Here is a 22,812-nt window from a genome sequence, read left to right as displayed (position 1 = left end):
AGAAATAACGAACTGTTCAGGCAATCTTGTATACTAGATCCCTAGATACAATAGACGATGATACTGACAATTGAGTATCAGTCGGGCATCCATTATTGAAAGAGAAACGTTTATATTTTTCGAGGGGTGTAAAAGTTTCTGAAAAGTGCATCGAACAGTTAAATATTGTAGTGAAAGTATGTTATAAAGTATTATTTTTATATAATTTATCATTAAATATGTGTGTTCTTGATTATTCAACAATAGTTTACCAATAAAGTTACTTTTTTCTTACAAGGGAAGATCCCGAACCCGAAAATTCAAAAAATTCTGAAACTTTATGAATAGGTAGGAGATTTCCTCCTGATCACAACGCAATTTTTGTTTGCTGCTCAAATTCACTCGAAGGGGGTGAAATTAACCCTTGGAAATTCGGCTATTTTCCGTTTTTGTGTTATAACTCGCGAACTATAAGCGATAGAAAAAAAGTTTTAAGACAAAAGTTATTTCTTTTAATTAAATCTACCATTTGGTGGAAGAATTATTTTACCTGCCCGCTAGCTGGCGAAAACCGTTGAGCGGTCGGACCCAAGGTGTGCCCACAAGAGCCCGATCCTCGTGGTCTGGAATGCGTCAAAACTCGGCGCTCCGAGGACGACAGCGCGAGTCAAGGACTCTGCAGTCTATAGAGATTTATACCTTCGCATCTCTGTTGGAGCTGCGGACGGGAACGAACTTTCCCTAAACAAATGGCACGACCAAGGTGGTCTGGCTAATGTACGACTAAACAGTGACGTTCGCTCAATGGAGTCTAAAGTTGTACTACTTCGCCGCTGAATGTTGACACTCGTATTCCCCAGCGATAGCCTTTACGGGATAGAGGTGTCCGCGCTGCGGTATTGATGGTGTGTCGAGGAAGAAGGGGCTTTCTACCTGCCTCGAGTGAATTCGACGTCGCGCTACGCTCGATGGTGAACTGGATGATTTACAATGCCTATTGACCAGGCTTTTTTTAGAAAGTACCGCTTGGAGACCCGACAGATTCACGTGGCGCCCTGTGCACGTGCTACACGCCTGCCGTGGTGTTTGACGCGCAACGGTCATCAAGGGGCAAGCACGCTTGCGTTGAATCGCGAGAACTTTCAGAAGAGAAACTAGTAGCTTTCCTATCAGTTTGAAACTGACGCAACACATATCAATCGGAGAGAATATTTCGAACCCCGCGATTCCATATCTGGATACGTATCGACCGAACGTTTGAACTCAAGTGGATATCGGGTCTGGCCGAGCGCAAGGAGGATACAGAAGACCGAGCGGGGCTGAAACTCAAGAAAACAAACTCGACGACTAATACCGCCACGTTTCGCAAAGTTCTATTTCGACCGGGGCTAGAATTTTTATTAAACTGCAAGTGGGTATCTACGGCTGCGAGTTGCCGAGGGGGGAGAAAAAGGCACAGATAACCCGTGGAGGGGAGAGGCGGAGGCAATAGAATGTTTATTGCGTCTAGTTTCGCGTCATAAAGCTAACGGGAGGGTGAGAAAAAAGAAGAACTCGGGACGGTAGTTAAAACTTCCGCGGCGGTTAAAAGATCTCCACGTCTCGAGGAAGTTTCTTCCTATTTACACGGCGCGCTCATTAAATCGTTCGATTGTTACTAGAACGCTCGGGCCCAGTCCACCGTCACTCGGCTGCGATGAATCGACGGGTGCGAGGTAATTCGATTAACGAACACCGATCGCGATTCCCGTAGCCGTCGATGGAACGTAGACTTCAATTAAAATTTCATCACGGGCGACGGGGACTTTTCCCCCTGAAAATTAACTCCGGTAATTAGATATGTTTTTGCCGGGCGCTGGGCGCGTACTAGGTTACGATTCCACTTTAGATATGCCGGTTACAAATCGGGCAGCCGATGAAACGCAGGAGGCCGTCGAAATTCGATTATGTTTTCAAGCCACTCGTCGAAACGACCGATTGTTCGATTAATTTCACACTAAGTGGTCTTTATCCGGCCAGCCTTTGAGCGCTCGAATTCCAGCTCTTCCGTGATTCGATCAGATTTTTTCCAACAATCGCCCGATCCACTCGAGGATACAACTTTCCAGCGCTGTTTCCCCGGGCTTGTATGAAAATCGCGGGATAGACGCGAGCGGGCCGCGTCTACGCCCACGTTTTTCGCGATTTCCGAAAGCGCTCGACGTCTCGTTTGCATTAAATCCGCTTAAAAATTCCGAAGGGAATCTAGATTAGCCGCTGAATACATAAGTTCGCAGGGGAAGGGAGGCGGGGCAGAGAGGATTATCTGCGGTGGGCAGACAATTTTTTCCAACCCGTTTATCCACCGTTATCCGATTCACCGCGACGTTTTAATCAGCCTCGAAAATTAACGCAACCGAAGTAATTATCAGCGCCCGCTCGTAAATCATCCCCGCGGTATGGGAAGGGTAGGAGTAAAACTATCCGCGAGTTGATGAGAGTTGGAGGGTTGTTAAGAGTCTCCAATGATCTCTCAACGGACGAAAAAAATTGCTGGAATCCTTGACCAGTTCGTGGCAACGTTCCTCATACCGTAGATTCCGTAGATCGAGGGATTCGGGGGATGTTCGAAGAGAAGCGACCGCGCGAGAACCACGCGATAGTTGCCGCGTTTCTGGATTCATGCAATCCGAGAGATTCGAAAGAATCCGAAAATTACGGGACACAGTCGCCCTCGGGACTCTCCGGAAACTTGCATCTGGGCGAAGTCGTGGCGAACTAGACGAGGGGTATGAAATTCGTCGAGTGGAGCGCGTCTCGGGACGACGAGAATCACGAATCCCCGATAACAGTTTTCTTGCCCAGTCTGCTCGAGGGGGACGGGGCGGGCTTCCTTAGCGTATTATTCCGAAGTTTCGTCCGATTTTCCACGCCAGCGGCCGGCCAGCCAGCCACGCTCTGCACCCTCTCCGTCGGGTGGCAAGGAGGGCTGGGGGGGTCATCGCGATAAAACATCGGAAACTGGCGAAACTCCGGTGTAATCTTGCCCGGTGATGTTTTACCCCCGCACGTACACTTTCTCGAGACGTAAGGGTGTCCCCGTGGAGCGTTTGTGTGCACGTTCCCACTGCCGCGTGTTCCTCTCCCTTTGTTCCCTCAAGATCGCGCGCGTGTGTGTGCACGGCATCGTAAAGTCCCGAGAGATATCGCGGCAGCGATTAGACCCTCGTTTCGGGAACTAAATTTCACCGGGTCCCGAGCAACCTTCGCCCCTTCGGAGCCCTCCAAGCCCACCCCCTCCCTCGCGTGGCCATTTTCGCGCGGACCTCCATCGTGCTGCCGGAGGTCGCGCGTTTCCCTTCGACAGGCTGTTTCTGACGATTTGCCCGCCCGTTCCGCTCGCTTCGCTTTGACGAAGGATCGATAAGGAACTCCGGCTCTTCTAGAGCCTCCCGCCTGGAAGACGGAAGGTGTAGCCGCCGAAGGTGGAGGCGTATGCTTGCCCCGTGGGTGTCTGTACGACTATCCAACGTCGAAACTACGGAATCTCGTTAGCTGCTAATAGCGGGGCAGTTTCAGGGCAACGACTCCGCTGCACGATTCCAGAGATTCCTTTTTCCACTCGGGCCGCGTCGCCTGACCGAGTCCCATTCTTAAGTATCGCGATACTTTGAGCATCGTTCCCGCGAAATTAAATTTCCTCCGGCCCCCGGGATGATTTTTATCTACCTCCGGTCCGCTCAATTGCGCGTGGAGGAAGGAAATTGAATCGCCCCGGAATTGTTTTCAGTTTGAGGGGAGAAGGACAGGGGTGGAGGGTGGGCCACGAGTAAGGACGAGAACGAAATTATGGTTTCCTGGGAGGAGTACACCCACAGGGCTGCGACGCGATTATTTTCGCGTCGCTTTGGCAGCTGAACTAATTCGCAGGACGGTGTCTGTCCGGTTGACAACGCTGGTCGGCCGGTTTCTGTGGAGGTTTTTCTGCGGTGCCGGCTGCCTTGGGTCCCCGATAGCGCGTGTCGCAAAGTTCGAAGAGTTATCATCGTGGATAGGTGAGAACGGAGTTTCGAGGGCGTCGTAAATTTTTCGCCCGAGCAGCAGCGGGATTCGTTCGGGGCTGCTAGTCGAATTAGCGGCGCAGTAGATACGGACGGTCTTAATCAGACGGCTGGATCGATGAATCCGCTCGAGGCGGTTCGCAGCGAGGGAAATATGACTGATGAGAGTTTGAAGCTGTGCCGAGCCCCGACGACTGCCAGGCCAAGGGAATGGAAATTGGTTTCAGCCGGTCTTCTTAGTTTCGGGGACGAAAAGGAGGTCGAAGGAAACAGCGCGATCGGAGGGGAAGAGGTTTATCAACTCCTCTGTCTTCCCTGTCTTCTATACAGTCTCTGCGCTCTTCTTTCAGCATCTAATACCCCTCCACACTGACACTACACCTGTATGCAGTGGCGGGTTTAAGGAAAAAGACCCAAGCGGCAAATGATCCTAGGTGTTCATTTTTTTTCGGGAAAATGAAGAGGTAGTTTACTAAAAACTATACTATATTTCAGACTCTATACGTAAAAACGCGTTAAAATGCAGACCAGTTACTTCTTCAGAAGCCGAACAGTTGAATGAATAGCGTCACTTCGCTTCCTTCTGTATTTTCTGGATTTATAGGCTATAAAAGGTAAATGAGGTTACATTTAGCCTCTTTTGTCACCGGTGTACAGAATCGTATTTAAAATATACTTCTAGGTTTATTTCCGTTCAATGTTTGGGATAATGAGATAGTAGAGATATTGACAGACAATGCGGCCAAAGTATTTGGCCATATTAACTCTTCCTTTTAAAACTAACGAGAATACCATCTCTCGCTGCAGAAAGGAGACGTGGTCGAGTTATAATTTTTTCATTATTTTTGTTTATTTTTTTATTCATTCACTTTTGTATTCATTTGCCTTGCTAATTGCCGGTAGGTAGTTCACTTTTTCTTTGATGTGTTCTTTACTTGTTTAGCATAAACAAATTAAATATCAATGAATCTGTAGTTGTATTCACTCATAAATAATTTTGCTTTCTTCTCTGTTATTTTTCCATGAATAATTATGTGAGTGGTCTCTGTCAACGACGAAAACTCTTCACTTGTTAAACTCTCACGGTGTTCTATATTTGATAAATGCACCGTTTTTGTTATACTGAGCTCAGAAACACATAGTTTGTGGGGTAGTCAAGTAATGACTCTTGTCATTCTAATTTTTTCTAGAAGTTGACAGGTATAGTTAATTTACTGACTATGTGTGTATTGTTAATGGTTTTTGAGGTCGCTGATTCCCAATCCGACATAGGATTTATAAAATTAATTTATTGAAACAATTTCTTTAACAAATTATATTGTAAACAACGTTTTAGAATAAAAAAAACAATTTTGGAGACTTGTACATGTTTGTTTACTTATTTCCCCCGCAGAACACGATTCTATATGTACCAAAACATGTAATTTTGCAATCATTTGTTTAAACAAAGTGTAACATGTAACTTTTACACGACTCATTCAAGACGCTACCGCAATGATTGTCAGAGGAAATATATTCCCTTTATCCCCACGGAATCCTGCCATTCGAAGCTCATTGTAATCCCCCCCTACCCGAATCACATCGAATCTCCGAGAGTCCCGCAACAAAGGGCGCCCTTAATAAGCGTCCTCGACGAGCTGCGCCGCCCATCGGATGCTTTCATTACTTAAAAACACCGGGAGGAGCTCGCGCCCCCAATGCTCGCGGCTGATCCGCGGATGGCCCGAGGAGCGTCGCTAACCTCCCACAGAAACGGCCAGGCAACAGCGACGCTGGAGTAATCAGAGAAGAAGATGAGGTCGCGGCATTAACGAAGCTTCGACCGTAGTCTTTGAATGCGTCTCTCTCAAAAGGCCTCACCCGTCGCTTCGCGTTCCCTACGCCCCGTTTCGGTTCCCTCATTTGCGGTGCCCGAAGGACAAACGGCCGAGTTCCAGCAAGCCCGAACGACGCCGACGACACTAAGGGACAAAGGTGGAGGAGCGGTAAAAGCAAAAGTGCTTAATTCGAGCGAGTGCTGGGACGAACGGTGCCCGCGTAGCTTCCCCTCTGCCCCGCCTACGCTTTTTTCGCCATTCCAGGCAAAGGTGCGGCGGTCGACGCGTAAAGTTCCACGGGCGGGAGCAGGGGAGGAGAGCGTGACAGCACGGAGGACACAAGGTGAGGTGGGGGTAGAGGGTGGAGGCGTACAATGGACGTTCTTCTGGAAGATTAAAGTGCGCCGGTAGCGGTGGCGAGCGAGCTGCTGGGGGAATGGCTCGCGTTAAAATTAAAATTGCGCGCAAAAACCTGCGGCCCGTCGGGAGGGAGGAGGGTGGGTGGGCTAGGTGGATCGCAGTTCGAGGCTGTTGGCTTGTAATTTAAAAGCTTCTCGGTGGTTTTTCGCCGGCCCTGCCAAGGCATTAGGCGCCTACGAATGAACGTTAATGCGCCACCGTCTTTCCTGGAATTTCACCCCCTTGGGTCTCGCGTTGTAATCGACGCGCTGCTCCTTTTTCGGGAAGGGCTCCAGTCGTCACGCGTTTACCCTCGACTCGAGTCACTAGAACTTCGCCGTAGAAACACCTCGTGTAACCTTTTTTTTTCATGGAACTCTGATAGATCGATTTACCACCCCTCGCGGAGACCCGTCATATAGGCGTCGCCAGGGACCTGGAAATTCTATCAAAAGAGGAAAAGGCGCCCCTCGGAATGGAACATTATCGACTCTATTACGCCACGGACACCGCCCCGCTTCCCGGCGCGGCCTCGATGGGGTGACCCTTCGAGCACCCAACGGCGCGGCTCGAAGGACGTTGACGTTCGCTGTTGCCTCTCCAAGAGAGAGAAAAAAAAAAGAAATCTACTTATTTCTCCCGTCTCCGCTTTGTCCCACTCCCGGCCCCGTCTCGAATCAGACGACAGAAGGCATCGAGTGGCAGGAAAGAAGTGAATCTCGCGGCCTTAAGCTCCCTCCGAGGCTGGTGGGGGTGCGTCGCGGGGAGAAAACGGAGTTTCAGAGGGATTTGACGAGCTCTCAACGACTGTACGAGGTAATGGCGGAGAAAACGGGGGGTTGAGGAGGAGGGAGGAGGGTGGAAGGTCGCCAGCGCTCCACGTGAAATTACGAAGCGGGACGGGGGATGGATTCTAGGGAGGGGGCGAAAGTTAGGTCCGAGCGGGGTTGCCAGCGAAATGTGGTACCGAAGGACGACTGGAATGGAGATTGGAGGCTGTGCGGGTGTGTACGTGTATGCGCAACGAGCACGGAGCGAAGGGAAAGATCGTGGTGGTAGGTTGGGTAAGGAAGATGGAAAGTAAAAGGGGCCGTGAAATTACCTCGAGCGGCATTGTGCGTTGCCTGGAGGGTTGCAAGCACCTAATTAGCCACTCAAACAGCGCCGCACAAAGCGGACCTCTGTTATTAAAACGACATGCAAAACACGGGGCTGCGGCCCTCCCTTTTTTTTCGGACAAAAGGAGCAGTCGATGGGGAGGAATTTCGGTTGTTATTGGAGGACACTACCCCTTGAGAACCTCAAATGACGGAGGAAACATAATACCTATCTTTGTTGCGCTCTTTCCTCACCCTACGACGACAGCTTAAGCAGCAGGGTTTGAAACGGTTCCGAAAATAACTGTTTAAAACTGTTATATAAAGGTTCTGATTAAAACGGTTATGGAGAACTTCTATTCCAAATAACTGTTACGAAGAACCGAAATTTCCAACTATTATCTGTTTCGGTTACGGTTCCTATTTCCCTCTTCATAACAGTTCCACAATCCTTATATTTTCGGTTCTATATCGGTTCCGAAACGGTTCCAGAATCAATTCTTATCTAGAGACGCGGTAGCGTCTCGACGCCAGGTACATGAAAGATACCCTGTATATGTCGACTCTGTCGCTACCGCTTATCATTTACTCGTCGCAGAGCTATTCCAACCTAACCTGACACTTATTTCATTAATATCTCATCACGCCTGCAATATTTCCTAAATTTAACGGTATTTTTCTTATGTAATCCGCATATAAGCTTCCGAATAAGACCAAATTAAAAAAAAATCGGTCCACGTAATTCACATCCACCACGAATGTTACGTACGAGAAATTAATCTACTAGCGTAATCTGTGCGAGTATATACCACAGTCTTTCTCGAGCAAACTCCCGGAGTGACTCTATGCTCGCGAAGAAGCATGCCCGCCAACCGCAAGGGGTGACTAATTGGTACCGATGACCCAATACGCGTCTGCTAAGCCCGAAACAATTAAATCCGATCCATCCGTGGATTATTTGTTGATCCACGTGCTGGTCCTCCATCCTCGGGGCTCGATCAAAGTCCCTGCCGCGATAATGAATCGAATTTCTCGAGGGAGGGACGTCGCTCGATGGGGGAGCAGAGCAAACAGAAGACGAACAGCGATAATGACTACCGCCGTCCCCCTTTCTCCGGACGATGCCGAGCAGGGAAGAAAAGAACCGTAGGGGGCGGTTGATTAACGAAATCGACGCGTGTCACGCACGAGCTCCGTGACGTGACGTATCGATGCCCGCGTTCCGAAGGGGGTGAGCGAGGAAAGGGGGCGAGAAACTTTCCGGTTATTAATTTTTTTCTTAGCCGCCCCGACGATATTCCCTTGAAACTTTCGTCGACGCTACTCGTGCCCCGGGGTGGACTGATGCGGAGTTGCGGAGTTTGTTCGTCATAATTGATACTTCACGACGGAAGAGGGGGTGGGCTACGAAATCCCTGCCTGGAGAATTTCCGTCCAATTCTTCTGGCGTTCGATGGAATCAACGGAGAACCGAATCCCGGGCCGATACGATAATTCCAGACTCGCGGCGAATTGCTCGGTTCCTTGCGAAACGACGTCTTCCATATTCAACGATCGAACGGTGGCGCCATCGAATTAATGGGGATGCTAATGCCAATTGGGGATTTGGAAAGTGTTTCGGGCTCGCGACACCGCGGACTGTTGCAGCAACGTTTTCACTGACGAATTAGTGGCGGACAAGGGTATCTTAACCTTTGAAAGTGGAACAAACTCGCTGTTTGCTCCAGATTAGTGCACGTTTAGGGTGGTTTTATTCGTCGAAGAAAGATGGACCTGCCTGAACCCTGTATTCATTTGCTTTATGCATTTTAACCTCTGAAAAAAAATTAAAAGAAGTATAAAAATAGAAAAATTCAGACCACCTTTAAAGACAAAGAAAAGCGGGATATTTTCCCTTCAACGGGATCTATGTGCCGGCGCTGAAGAGTTAAACTGCGAAACCGCGACAGACACACAAAATTTAGTAGCCCCTTCGCCATAAACTCGTGCAAAGATAATTCCGTCAGGCCTCCGTCAGTCGCAGCGTCATCCAGTCGCCGAAAACGTTTCAAAACAGAGAAAACGAAAGAAATTCTCACGGTAGCTGCAGACAGCTGATCGCTCGCGAGTTCTTTGCGATCCGCGAACCTGGGCGTATAATTACGAGTGCACGGACACGCATAGATAGCGGAGCCGGCTTGCAGACGTTCGCCGAGGCTCTTTCCCGTGGTTCCAAAAACCGCGGTCGATACCTATGCGTCCTTGCATCCACTGTGCTCCTCCATTGTCTCTCATTATCGCGATCCTCGATTGTCACCGACGTTCCTTCCCAGAGCCCACTCCTCGCCTCCCTTTCGACCCTGAAAAACAGCCCCGCCGATCCTAACGATCATCTCCCCCGTCTACGCGTCTTGTTTCGCATTTCCCACCCCTTCGTCGCCTGTTCCGCGCGTCCTCCGACGTTTCTCGCCCGAGAAGCGACTCCGTCGAGTAATTTACGCTCGTTCGCGAGGAATTACGCGGTGACAGGGAGTACAGGTCTGGCTTTAAATCACCGCCGTGCTCGTTCATTGAATTACTCGAACGGGTGGGGCGGGCGAACGAACGGGGCGCAGACAACGGGGAAGCTCCGAAATTTTTGACGTTCATTAAACGAACTCCGCTGCGGAGTCCTCCTCTCGAGCCCGCGCCTCTTTCAACCCCCTCCTCCGTGTCCGGTCGCTTCCGCTTAATAATTCCACCAGCCCAACGGCGAGCTGGGAAATAAGACGATAAATCCTGTTGCGACTAAATAGCGATAAATCAACCGGCGGACGACTAATTGCGCCGGCTAAGTACGAACGAATGCGGCGATAAATTAAATTCGCGGTAATGAGTTATGAAACAGCCGGCGTTCAACGAGCACACACAAAAGTGGGTGGAAGGAGTCGCGCTCCCCGGTCGTCGGGGGATGAACGTTATACACTGCCGGAGCTGGCGGTTAGGCCGACTTACGCGTGTCTCGGGCCACTCTCCAGCGATCACCGTTTTTATCTGGACTTTTGCGAAACGTAAATTACGTCGGATTTAATGGTGCCGGGCACGTGATATCTGGAGGGTGGGCCCGGCGAGCGGGGGAGGGTGGCTGTAACATATGTAACGACCGACGAACGGCCGCGTCACGCGCGATAAAAAGCCGCCCGCGACACGGCTCGCAATTTTCGTTTACCTTCCCCTTTTAACGAGTCTCGTTGCCTTTACGGGGGCGACCACGGCCTCGATAAGTACGTTGTTAAACACTGGTTCGCGGGTATCGGGGCAGCGTAAGCCCGAGCCGTATACAAGGATCATTTGTCGTGAATTCAATTTTGTAGGTGGACCGGCTGACCCAGCTGCCGCGATACCGGTTTATCTGCGCCCTTAAATATAGGTGGCTGTCTTGGAATTCTGCGGGCAAAGTGGGTCGGTGTGTTTTATGGAGGAAGATAAAGCGTTATGGAAGCGCGGGACAGAGTGATGTTGGTTAAACGCGGTATCAAATATGCTACGCTTTGGAGGGATAAGCGGCGGTGGATGCAGGGCTGACCGTTCACGCATTATACTACTGGCGTGCGACGAACTATGTACTCCCGGGAGGGCGATTCGAGTGGTATGCTTCGGTCGGGGGATGATTATAAGATGAGTGGTGGCTAAATAGTTGGAAGCAGCTTGATGCACTTGTGCGATGATTGCAAGTAATTAGAAGCGGGGGCTTGGATCTTTGAGCGTTCTGATTTCTGCGCATTGTGCTTCGCAAACATAGCTCTTCTGTATAAGAGACTGCAGGACTGAAAACCTTGCGAGCCTGCTCCGGGAAAAGCACTTGATTCGAGTCAGCAATCGGTGTCCAATTAAGTGTCTTACTGAAGCTACAAACGGAAATTCTGAATTCTAAAGCCGGAACGGGTATACGCCCCAGGTTTACGAATACTCCATTGCCCCTCAGAGGTATTAGACCGTGTAAAGAGTGATACCTGCAATCAGACTCGAAGCTTCCATCCCCGCCGAATTAGTTTGAAGGCGTTTGATGACTGGGCTCGAGTCCGCGTACCTCGCGTGTTCGATGCGTCCCACAGTGGGGAAATTTTGCGATTTTATGGCCAAAACTACAGAAATGAAATTTTTTAATTTTACAAATTTAATAAAAATGTTAATTGAAGAGCTATATCCATTTTCGTGGTCAAAACCTCGAAACTTATTCTTAATATATAAAATTCGGCACTTTTACGTTCTAATATATGAGAAAATAAATTATCCGAAAAACAGCACTTACAAAAATTATAGAATCAAAATAGTCGAACGTAAAATAGGAATGAAAATCATTGCAGGATATTATGGGATTGATAACTATTTTATGTACAGAAAATTGATTCTTATACGAAAAGGATATTTCTAAAACGCTACTTTAAAAATTGAATAAATTACGCATTAAAAACCGAAACATAATTATTTTGTGGACAAAAAGATATCTTACGCACCACCAGGAATTAAATCCACGCCTTCAAATTATTTTCAGATCTTTCGATAACACAATATAAGTGTTTGAAGCAACTTGAAAATCTGGATCAATTCTTTGCGATCGGTCTAACCTCACACGAACATAAAAATTTGCGAGCCTATACGAGCTTTGTATTAAAACATTTAACAGTAAAATTGGTGGCATTTGATACTCATATTAGTTCTTCAATTGACACTTGCATTTGTTTGTCGAATTGAAAAATTTATTTTTGTGATTTTGGCCATAAAAATCGCGAAATTTCCCCACTGTGCGTCCGCGCGATTGGCATAGATTCGCGAAAGCGAGACGCCGTATAATTTCACGTGAAGCCAGCCCCTTTGAAAGGGAGCTGTCGCGCACAGTATAATCGGGCGCATACTCGCCGCGAGTTCCCGGCTGTCCAGCGCGCGGTAATAACGTCGAACGAGAGCGTGGAAAAAGGAACAGCGGAGCGGAGGGGTCAGAGAGAGAGCAATGGTTCCGTGCGACCGGAGCTGCTCTCCGCGATGCTGTTCGCGTAAGCCACCGATATCACTCCGCCGGCTAATTTAAAGTTACGATTCGAAAGGCTATCCCGTCGCCCTGGCGACTGCGAATCCATGCGCGCGCTACGTTACCGCTCCTGTCCTCTCCGCGACCATAGCGCGGCCGGAGAGAATTCCTTCGATCCCCGGCACCGTGGTGTGGCGACGCGTGTGCGATCTGAGTCATCGAGTCACGCGAGGCTTCCACTCGCCCGACCACCCCGCTGAATTCTTCGCCGCGATTCCCAAGAACCGTTCGACGATCCGCAAAGTGGAGCAGAGGGAATGCAAAAAGCCTCCGACGACGGAATTTCAATTTGCCTCCCACCCTCGTCCGACTTCTTATCGATATCAAATATTTCGGAATCCAGCGTCCGTAAGAGGGGTTTAATCAATTAGACGGAGGATCAAGCCCGGGGAAAGGATCCCGTGGAAACGTGCCAGTTAGGGTGGGACTCTTCAATCGGCAGGGATTCGTCGGTCACAGATGACCGAGCGGAGCGCAACGAGCTCCAGCCTCGGGAAGTGATACGAGACGCGATGAAGGGCTCCCAGGGGGAGGGCTGGCAGCCAGGTAATGTACCGTGCACATGATAAAAGCAATGCGGGGTGAATAATAAAATGGGGACGGATGGAAGGGGCGCTTCTTGAAATTCCGAACGCTGGCACGGTAATAAATTGTTAATCCCATTTAACTAGAGATTTCCTGCATTTGCATCTAAATTCATCGACGATTCGTGGCCGGCAATCCCGCGTATCGGGGCAGATATCTGCTGTTTGTGTCAACCGTGGACGTGCTCGCGAATTATTTCGCGTTTCTGCGCCACACTCGCCGATTGGATAGACGTGTTCCGAAACTTCGGAGTTCATTTCTGATCTTCGATACCGACGACTATAGACGCTGCCCAGGGGTTCATCGCATCTTGCATATCTAATTTTGGAGCGCGAGCCTCGTGGATGCGCAGAGTGTTTATAAATATGTGAGACATTTTTTCAGGATTGGTTCTACTCACCAAAATAATTAAAAAAATTGTAAATCGCCGCCCGTAATGGCTATTAAAGTGGCATTTAACGAAGCCCAGCTGTGTTTCCGCGGATCGATGCATTGGTTATATCATTTCGCATTTGTATTTTTAAAGCCGAGAAGAAAAGGATATTTGAATGAAAATATAATATACCTGCTAGCCAACCCGTTGCCTGGTTTCACACGGGAATTATTTCTGATGTTTCCCACGTTCTTTATAAATAACTTATAATCTAATCTAGGACATATACGTATGTAATGTGTAATCAATATTTCATTGAGGGGGTAAGTCCACCGTGACGGTTTAAAAAATTAAGCTATTTTTAAAGATTATTTTCTGCGTAGATACAACATATAATGCAATAAATCTTTTTGATGTTTATTAAGCTACTCTTATATTATACAAAAAAAAAGGAAATAATTTTTTTAATTTGTTTTAAAACTTTAAACGCGATTATCTCAAAACAACATTTTTTTCAACTGCTGCAGGTGATTGCAAAAAACTATTTGACCAATCAGTCTGAAATCTTTACACGTTATTCAGTACATCAGTGGCTATGGCCGGGACCACGGAAACCTTTTTTAATTAACTATTTCATACTTTTTATAAAGCAAAATTTACGTTGGACATTCCGTTTAGGGTAGACCGGGTCGAATCGGATCACTTTGTATTCGACGGTAAAAAAATACTAGTCGAACATTAAAAAACTATTTTTTTATTATATATTCGTGGCCAGTACACCTTTGGCTTTAAGATTAATAATAGAAAATAAAATCAAACTTAAAAATGTTTCTTCTGAAACTTGGGGCGAATTGAATAACCCATAAATTTCTGAAAAAACTGAATTTTTCATAACAGAATCTTTAGAATCAACTTAAATAAATCTAATTTAATGACAGTGAAGTCAAATGACGCTACTTAGCAAACAGAACGGAAGGATATTGTCGTTTTTGCGGCCTCTTTCAGCACTATTCTCGTGGCATGACACTTCTCAGATAATCTTTTGAAAGTGGGCGAATTAATTTTTCACCAGAGTAAATATAATGCCATCTTCTTAAGACCATTAATTTATTTATTTTTTTCATCATTTCTCTAAATTTAATTTTTATCACGGATTCCTTTATCTTCTTTTGGACACCATGATCCCTGATTGCTCTTTTTTATGCACGTACTAATCATCTGTATATAAACAATTATCATATTGAGAGAGACGCGGTACTGCGAACGATCGGAATGCTCATTTCTATCGCGATGTAAGAAATATGGACTAAGTTCTTACTTTGATCCGATTCCACCCGGTCTACCCTACTAAAAAATAATCCTAAAAAATGACAATGTTTCACGACTTCAATGGACTGACCCCTTAAGCGTGAAAAAAACAGACAAAAAAAGACACAGACAACGTTTCACTTTTCTAGACATTTCGGGCCAGTGTTTTACAGACTATAAATTTTTTTACAACTGCAAAACTGAGCATTCTCGGACATATGCGTATACCAACTTCCTTAATTATTTTAATGAGTAGAACCGATCCTGAAAAATATCTCACATTCTTATAAACACTTTGCATCGCCCACTAAATTATTCCATCCAAAGACAGACCAAGAAGGTTCGCGTAAAAATACTCCCACCCCGGTCGGACTAGGAAGGTTGAATTATTTTTACGACGGGGTTCTGGTCCGCCGAGCGTCCCTGTTCCCGACACGTCGCACTAACGAGCCCGAATACACGTGGAAAGCTCAGTCCCATGGATCCGCAGCGGTCGCCGGAAGCCGTCGGTTGGGTCCGAATCCCGTTTTCTTGGTGCATCTGCGACATTTCTGGCGCGTACACGGCTGCGAGGGTGTGGCGAAGCTGCACACGGTGGTCCGCGGGTGCCACGGGAAAGGCAAAAAATACTTTTCGTATAAATTGTCGCGCAGGAATTCCACGACGATGCGCTGAACAAAACGCGGCCACGGTTGCGGCACGTAGAGAGGGTCGGCCGGGCGAGGGGGTCGGCGGGGTGCCTCGTAAAAATGCAAACTTCTCTCTTCTCCGTCGAAGTCGAGCGCGAAGAGCCGGTGGTTGTACGAGCTGTTGTTGTCGCGCCTCCGCCTCTCCCTGGCGAAATCCAAAAAGTTGGACGTGCATCGCGGCAGCAGGGTGGAGGTAGAAGGGAGGGGAAGAAAAAAGGCTGGTCGATGCTCGCCGCGGTGGAAGGAAGGGCCCAGGGACAACCGTGCTGCCACGGAAATTCGCTAGGAGCTGGCTGCGAGAACGATTCCACGCGCGACAGATTTCGCGAGGGGGATGAAACAGGGAGGTTCGACGTGGAACGGGGATACACGTCCAAGGATGGTGTCTCCGGAACGTCGGCATTTTGGGCGAGCGTTCACAGATCTCGCGAAAGTCGGATGGCGGGGTAACGACCCTCCGCGAGACAATGATCGAGCAGCTGACTTGGAATTGCTCGTACCCGGGGGGGATAACCTTGGAAAGCAATTAAGAGCTGCATCGGCGGGAGGATGCTCGATGGAAAGGTCGAGAATCACTTCTGGATTGATCGGTCTCCAGGCTGAGCGAAGTTTAAGAGAGTTTTCAGTTTCCCGGATGATGGAAACTCTTGAAACATCGCGCAGCACTGTTTCCCCTCCCCCATCTGCGTGTTACAGAATCACGGGGATTCGGAGTGGATTCGTTCGACTATTGCCTCACGTTTCCCATCCGCATTTACGTGCACATAAAGCTGTGGTTATTGATCCCGCGGAGGAATGGAATTTTACGTAATACAACGTTCGCGCGCAAAGTTTCGAGAAGCTTTGACACGTGTCCCGGTACATTAGATCACTTCAAATTCTGGATCTGATCCAGACGTCTCTACAAGTTTCCTCTATTTTCACACCGAACCACGTCACATCGCGATGCAAATTTAATGCACTGTAACCGTATCCACGAAACGGAGCGGTCTATTCAATACCTATATATATATATATTTCGAAAAACGAAACTTCACGCTGGGACAAGAATAGTTTCGATACTATCCTTAACACTTCCTCGACGTGGAGTTTTTAAGAAATTAATACGGTGTATCGAGGTAAGAAAGTTACCAAAGGATGACGGGGGGGGGGGCGGTTCTTCCGCGGGAAATTCGCGGGAGATTAAACGAAAATTGAAAGAGTTAAACGCGTCGGCAGTTTTCCACGGCGCCGTGAAAAAGGACGAGATACTTCTCGCGGAAGACAGAGCGTAACAGAAAGAGTGGGAATTACCGCGCTGGATTATGGCGAGCTTAAAATTTTTAATTTTGGTTTATGACGAGACTGAAAATCATATTCGCGGTGGGATCCATACGCGGTTCCCTCGGAGGTGCCGGAGAAAAGTTGCTTCGACAATCTCACTCCACAGCTAGCTACTTTTTGCGTCGCTCATCGACTACTGGATCGTCCCCGCGGCTCGACGAGCGTTAATTACACGGGGCCCTTTCCATCGGCCGCGAACTCGTCTTGACCGCCGAAAAAACCGTGCCGCTTCACCACCCTCGCGATCGATACTTGGCGAATTTAATTAGCTCTCCGTGCCAGCCTCGCGTGCTTCCCGGCGACAGGTGATTACGAAAATTGCGACTCGTACGTATGTACATACATACGTGGAAACACTTTCGCGCGATCCCGCGACTGTTCATTTGATTTAATGGCGAGGATTGAAATAACGTTACGTCGAGAATTTATGAACCAGCCGATCGACGATCGGTAATTTCACGTGGCTGCTCTATTCGATCGTCGTTCCGCCCGAGCCTGCCTGAATAATTGCAAAATGCACCGAGGAAAATAGGGCCGCGTAAATATCCCCTCGCTACAGGCAAGAATTTTGTTGCCGAGGCATTCTACCGCGAATATTCCTCTTAATGAAACTGGGGATTATAATTCGACTGGCGTTCAGAGCCCGGCCCTGTAAATTTCATGGAATTAAAGGCTGCCGAGCTGTGGGATCGAGGAACAGATTGCCGGTGGAGTGTGTTCGCGAGAAAGTTGAAAAGAGATGTGGGAAATGGATCCCCTATTTGCGGGAAGGAAGGAGGAGAATAATCCCGGCGAGAAAGTTGGAAGGCCGTGGATGAATATCCCTGTGTAAAGATAGAATATCTTCGGGAGTTGCGGTCTCAAAATCGAAGACTCAGGAGTGTGGAATGGAAGATCTCCCGAGGAAGAAGGTCGAAGAGTCTTGTACACACGACTCAAACGATTGTGGCCGATCGAGATTCGATTGTGGGATATCTTACCATGGTTGGCCTTTTTTCGTCGTTGACATTTTATAGTATTTCATGAATATGGTTTAGAGCACTGTCAAGCCACAGGTTCCCGTCTAGAACTCTTCTATTTCGTGAGGGAAACACCACTGTGGGGACATTCCATGCGAATTCCTACTATCCCTACGAATACATAACATTCGTTTCGATTCTTTTCATTACTACTCTCCTTTCCCGGTTTAATTCTTTGTACCTTCCATTATAAATTCGTTGATTTATGTACTTTGCACATCACAAGTTTATCGTTTGCGATTCATCGTTTTCATTTTCATTTCAAACAAGGTCGCCAATATATGCACGAACGAGATATCGTGCTTCTACGGAAATTTGACGAGTAACACCTATTAGTGAGAAGCATAAAATTATTATGATTTTTCTTGAAGTTCATTGTAATAAAAATTGTTTTACATTTATTCTTGGCATCATTTACGCTACAGCATCGAACAGAGCAGACCGCGAGGATTTATATAATTATATAAATAATGGAGATGTCGTCGCAGTGATGTTTCCCTCGCGAAATAGAAGAGTTCTAGACGAGAACTTGTGGCAGTGCCCTAAACCATATTCATGAAATACTGTAGAATGTTAACAACGATAAAAGGCCAACCATGGTAAGCTGTCCCACGATCGAATCTCGATCGGCCAGAATCGTTTGAGCCGCGTGTACAAAACGCTCGACAATCTTAAGCAACAGTAAAGCTCAAGATTCCGACTCCATCTGACAGGGCCGCGAGCCGAATCTTTTCTCCGACATTTCATCCGCGCAGATGGGCAAGACAGGCGCGAACAGCTGACAGGGATGGTGGAGCAGGCGTTTCCATTATCGAGAATTAGCCTGAGAAAGCGCAATGTTCGCGGGACGACGATCCCCCTATCAATATGCACCATGGTAGTCCCATTGCAAACCGCTTCTATGGACCAAGAAGGCCTCCGCTCGTCAAAGGGTGGGCTCGAATGCGCGATGGTGTCTAAGTGGCACGCGGCTGTTCCACGTACCCGACAGCTGTTTCGCGTTAATGGAGCAACGAACAGGAAGAGGTGAACTGACCTGAGGTGGATAGTGATCCGGCAGGGCGTCGAGGGCTTCCCTGTACGCGGCCAGGGCCCTTTGTAATCTGCCCTGATCGGCGTAGAGGGCGCCTAATTGAAGGAGGGCCTGCACTCTGGCCGCCTCGTGAGCCCTTTTGTCCTTGAGACCGGATCCGTCCAAGGACGCTCCTGCCCTCAAAACCGCAGCCGCCTCCGCTCCCCGTCCCACGGACGCCAGCGCCGCGCCCAGATTCACGTAAGCCTCTGCAAAAGACAAACGATAAGGATCATCAGCGGCGTTGGATTATGGCGGGGTTCGCCCCGCTACGTCGAAGAACGGCCATGAATTCCTATAAATTGAACGAGCCACTTTTTTCCCCATTTCTTCTCGTAGATTCAGCCCCTAAGACGGGCCATTTCTTTCTCCCCTACGGACCACCTCGCGTCCTTATCGCTTACGCTTTGGATGTATACTATTTGGTGTATTAATCGCGCAGGATTGTAAAATTAAAGGTCTCAAGGCCCGTTTGAAACAAAGAGCCTCCTTCGTGTTGTACATACATCCAGTCGAATTAAAAAAAGAAGTCGCAGCGGTACGGTGAATTTCGGCCAGACGCGGTGATCTTGTGTAATAATGTAAGCGAGAAAGGGGGGCAATTTTTGGCTCGGTTCGCGGGGTAAATAAGAGAGGAGGGCTTGGGATTTTGCGAGCGAAAAGGCCGCCGGTTCCTTTAGAATTCGGACAAGCCCGCCTGCGCGCAGCGACGTCAGTCTTTAGCCAGTAAATTCAGACATTCATGGCAGGGCGACCACTTCGCTTCTTGCTCTGTCCGCTTCTAATTAAAAGGGCATTGCCGAGGTTCCGCGGGGGCTGGTTTCACGGGGCCGAATCAGGTTAAGTCCGCATGAATTTCCGCCGCGGCGGAGTGGCTGCCTTTTGTCGCAACCCCTCCTCGTACTTCCCGCTTTCTCGCCGGTAATTACTAAATATCGCGCGAAACGACGGACGGTCGGAAGTAAAATCGCCCATAGAGCTCCCCGAAGAGGGACGATTAAGCTGGCTTTCCAACTAATTTCGGCCACCCCCGTCCCCTCCCGGCTGACCCTCCGAGGATTTTCATTAAAACGTTTTCGTCTCGCGAGCGTCCCCAAGAAGAGAGCGATAACACCGATTCGCTTCCGTTAGAGACACCTTCGATTCTTCCCAGAGCTAACTTCCATCGCTTCCCGCTTTTATTCCCCGCCGCTTTGTCGTCCTGTGCTCGCTAGACTGCCGGCGTGCACCGTTGTTGGCGTCGCTAAACGATTCGAGACACAAGGCGGGGCCGACGTCGCGCTATACGAGGGGCCGGACAAAAAGCTGCGGTCGGCTATGACTTTAATTAAAAATTTCAAGTTTCCAAGGGAACGCGGGCGGCATTCTTCCGGGAGAGACGCGGAGGACGGAGGAGGCCGCGTCACCGTGTAACGAGGGCAAAGTGAAACGTATTAAAAAGTTTATTTCCACTTCTATTGTCGTCCCTGTGTGGCGTGATCCCTTGCCCGCGTGAAAAGGGACGGGGAGAAGCGTTGCGGGGGGACGAGGAGGCCGCGGGTGGGAAAGAAGAAAGAAGAAAGGGGAATCCTCCGCTTCTCCGGTCGATCGACGAAAGGGAGTCACTTAATACGAAGCAATCCGCTTCCTGCAGATTACCGTCGACGGATTTCCAATTCCTGACCTCTCGAGCGTCAGCCTCGATCCCATAATTTTCGTCGCGTTTAACTTCAACCTAGCTCTCTCCTCCCTTCTCGCACCCCCCACGGCCACGTTTGCCGTTCTACGCGCTAAGTGTAATATAGTACGCGGAAGGCGGCTGCTAATCCTGATATCATCCCTGGCGATATTACAGCAGCCGACGTAAGACGTTTACCCTCGTTGCCTCCACGTTGCGCAGCATAACCGGGTGTAGCTTAGGGTGCGACGGAGTGACAGAGAGGCTGGGTAGACTCTCATTAACGAGCCATGTGATTGGCAAATTTTCTGGGCGCCGATGTCGCATCAACGGAAATCCGATTTCGCTAACGAAATCCCCCCGATATCGGGCTAATTTTTTAGCCCATCGGATATCGCGGCACGGTATCAATGTAATTATGTAGGTCGTAGGTTGACGTAAGGGGGCCTAATTGGGGTGGTTTTGCTACCCCGGAGAGCCCGAATTAGATTTCGAGTGGAGGGTTTAGATTTCTCCTCTGGATTCGCCAATATTTGCAGTCGATTTCCTCCACTTGTTCTTGATCCCAGCAGGCTGATAAAAGATAGTCCAGGGGTGAAAGGTGCCAACAAATCTGCCTCATCTTGAGTAAATAATTAGAAGGGAAGGGAGCGCCCAATGTGTAGCTAGCATCAGAGAATCTCATTGAAGTTACAAATTAGAACAAGATTAAAATTAATTAGATTTACCCTGTACAGTTTGGTGCAGGTAAGAGTTACCCTAGGAGACGTCTAAAGTAAACGTTAAACTTAATTAACTCCAGGATATGAGTTACGATCGAAGAGCTATCAATAATCCAGTCCCCCGTTCGTTTCTAAGATCTACATAGGAACATCAAATGAGAAAGAAAGCTCCCTGTGTGCTGAGAAAACACTCTGTTTCATCGCGACCTTTTATTTGTGTATAAACTCATCAACCATTCTATCTCATGTCGTCGAATCCTTGAAAAACTTACTTTCTATGCACCGGAGCGTTGCCTTAGAAAACGTATTCTCTTCCTTCCTGAGCACATCGAACACTCGACGGCTACTATAATAGTCTTAATCGACTTCTAATAACTTTGAATCGGTACTGTAACTCTGTTGACTTCTTTAATAATTCTTATAATTCCTTTAGCTCTGCTCGCTGTTCGTGGTTCCCATGCCCTTAACTTTTACTATTATGTTGGCTGCTATTATTATTACTATGATTTTTTATATCTATCTAGTTTGTCGGGTATTCTCGGGATGTTATACTACAAAAAATATATATGTATAAAAAATCGATTTTCTGAAAAATTTTAACCGGAGGGTACCCCTTCAGGGGACTAGGCATTCAGATCGCTAAAAATCAAGTATTTTTTGCGAATTAATTACAAGGAGATGAGTACAAATTGTGACTAGTACTTTTGGGTAATGTTTATTAATACTATAAACAGTAAAAAAAAATATTTGAATAATATATGACAGTGCTACAGTCGTCTGATATGTAAGAAATTGAATTGTAAAATATCCTCTGAAATTGATACTTTGTCCTGGCCTCTATTTTGCCCTGAACCTATTGAAAACGAAAAAAATATCGAAATTATAAAAATGGCGGCTGTAAAACGGCAAATTTTAAAGAAACGTGATTTTTCGCCAGGGAAAAGAGCCATTTTATTTTTTTTTGTCAAAATAGGAGTTTTCACAGAATAATGCGTAGGTTGAGGTCATAATTAGACACGTTTCACATATGCTGATTTTTTTTCAAATCGATTTGTACCTCCGTTTTTTCACAATCACTGGAAAACGAAGAAGAAATATGATTCCGAGAAAAACGCGTTTAAAGTTTCGAAAGAGGAATCTATTTAGTCTATCTGCATGCGCGCAGAAACGGTTTATGGCGCGCTCGACCTCTTCGGCTGTAAAATCCTTAATATCGCGAATTTTAACATAATTCAAACAGTATTTTACTCGGAAAGAGTGGTACTGTCGAAAAATGCAACAAAAAGATCTAGTTTCTGACTACCTAGTCCCCTTAAGTCATATCTGCTTAATCACAGGCCACTAACACGCATTTCCAACGATAACTTACAGACGACCATACCGTGGAAGGATTTTCCTGACGCACTAATGAGCCATCGATACTGGCCAACCCCTCGACACACATTCCCCAACGATAACCCCACTACAGAAGGACTTTTCCATCGGCGTTAATGAATAATCGATACCCGATCACGGCCCCTCGAGGTGAGTAACTCGTCAATGGACGAACTTTTCACACTCGCAGGGAGGAAAGTAGATCCGTCAGCCCTCGAAGATCAAGTGCTTAAAAACCATTGGAAATCGGGGAGCGTTTGGAAAGCGTCAGGCTCGAGTTTCCCCCTCGTAGCTCCGACTCCAATTCCGTG

General features: G+C 47.7%; 1 protein-coding gene across 3 annotated transcripts in view; it reads right to left on the bottom strand.

Annotated features, from left to right (window-relative positions):
* Tmtc2 (Transmembrane O-mannosyltransferase targeting cadherins 2) overlaps positions 1 to 22,812 on the bottom strand; it is a 175,831-nt gene that overhangs the window by 12,791 nt on the left and 140,228 nt on the right. For all 3 annotated transcript variants that reach the window (XM_076815904.1, XM_076815903.1, XM_076815902.1), the window contains exon 7: positions 18,713 to 18,957. In XM_076815904.1, coding sequence (XP_076672019.1) covers positions 18,713 to 18,957 — 245 coding nt within the window. The remainder of the gene's footprint in view (positions 1 to 18,712; positions 18,958 to 22,812) is intronic.

The sequence above is a fragment of the Andrena cerasifolii genome, chromosome 7 (genome assembly GCF_050908995.1).
Source record: "Andrena cerasifolii isolate SP2316 chromosome 7, iyAndCera1_principal, whole genome shotgun sequence".
In the NCBI taxonomy this organism is placed as follows: domain Eukaryota; kingdom Metazoa; phylum Arthropoda; class Insecta; order Hymenoptera; family Andrenidae; genus Andrena; species Andrena cerasifolii.
Note: the sequence above shows the minus strand (reverse complement) of the source record. Positions and strands in the feature narration are given on the sequence as shown.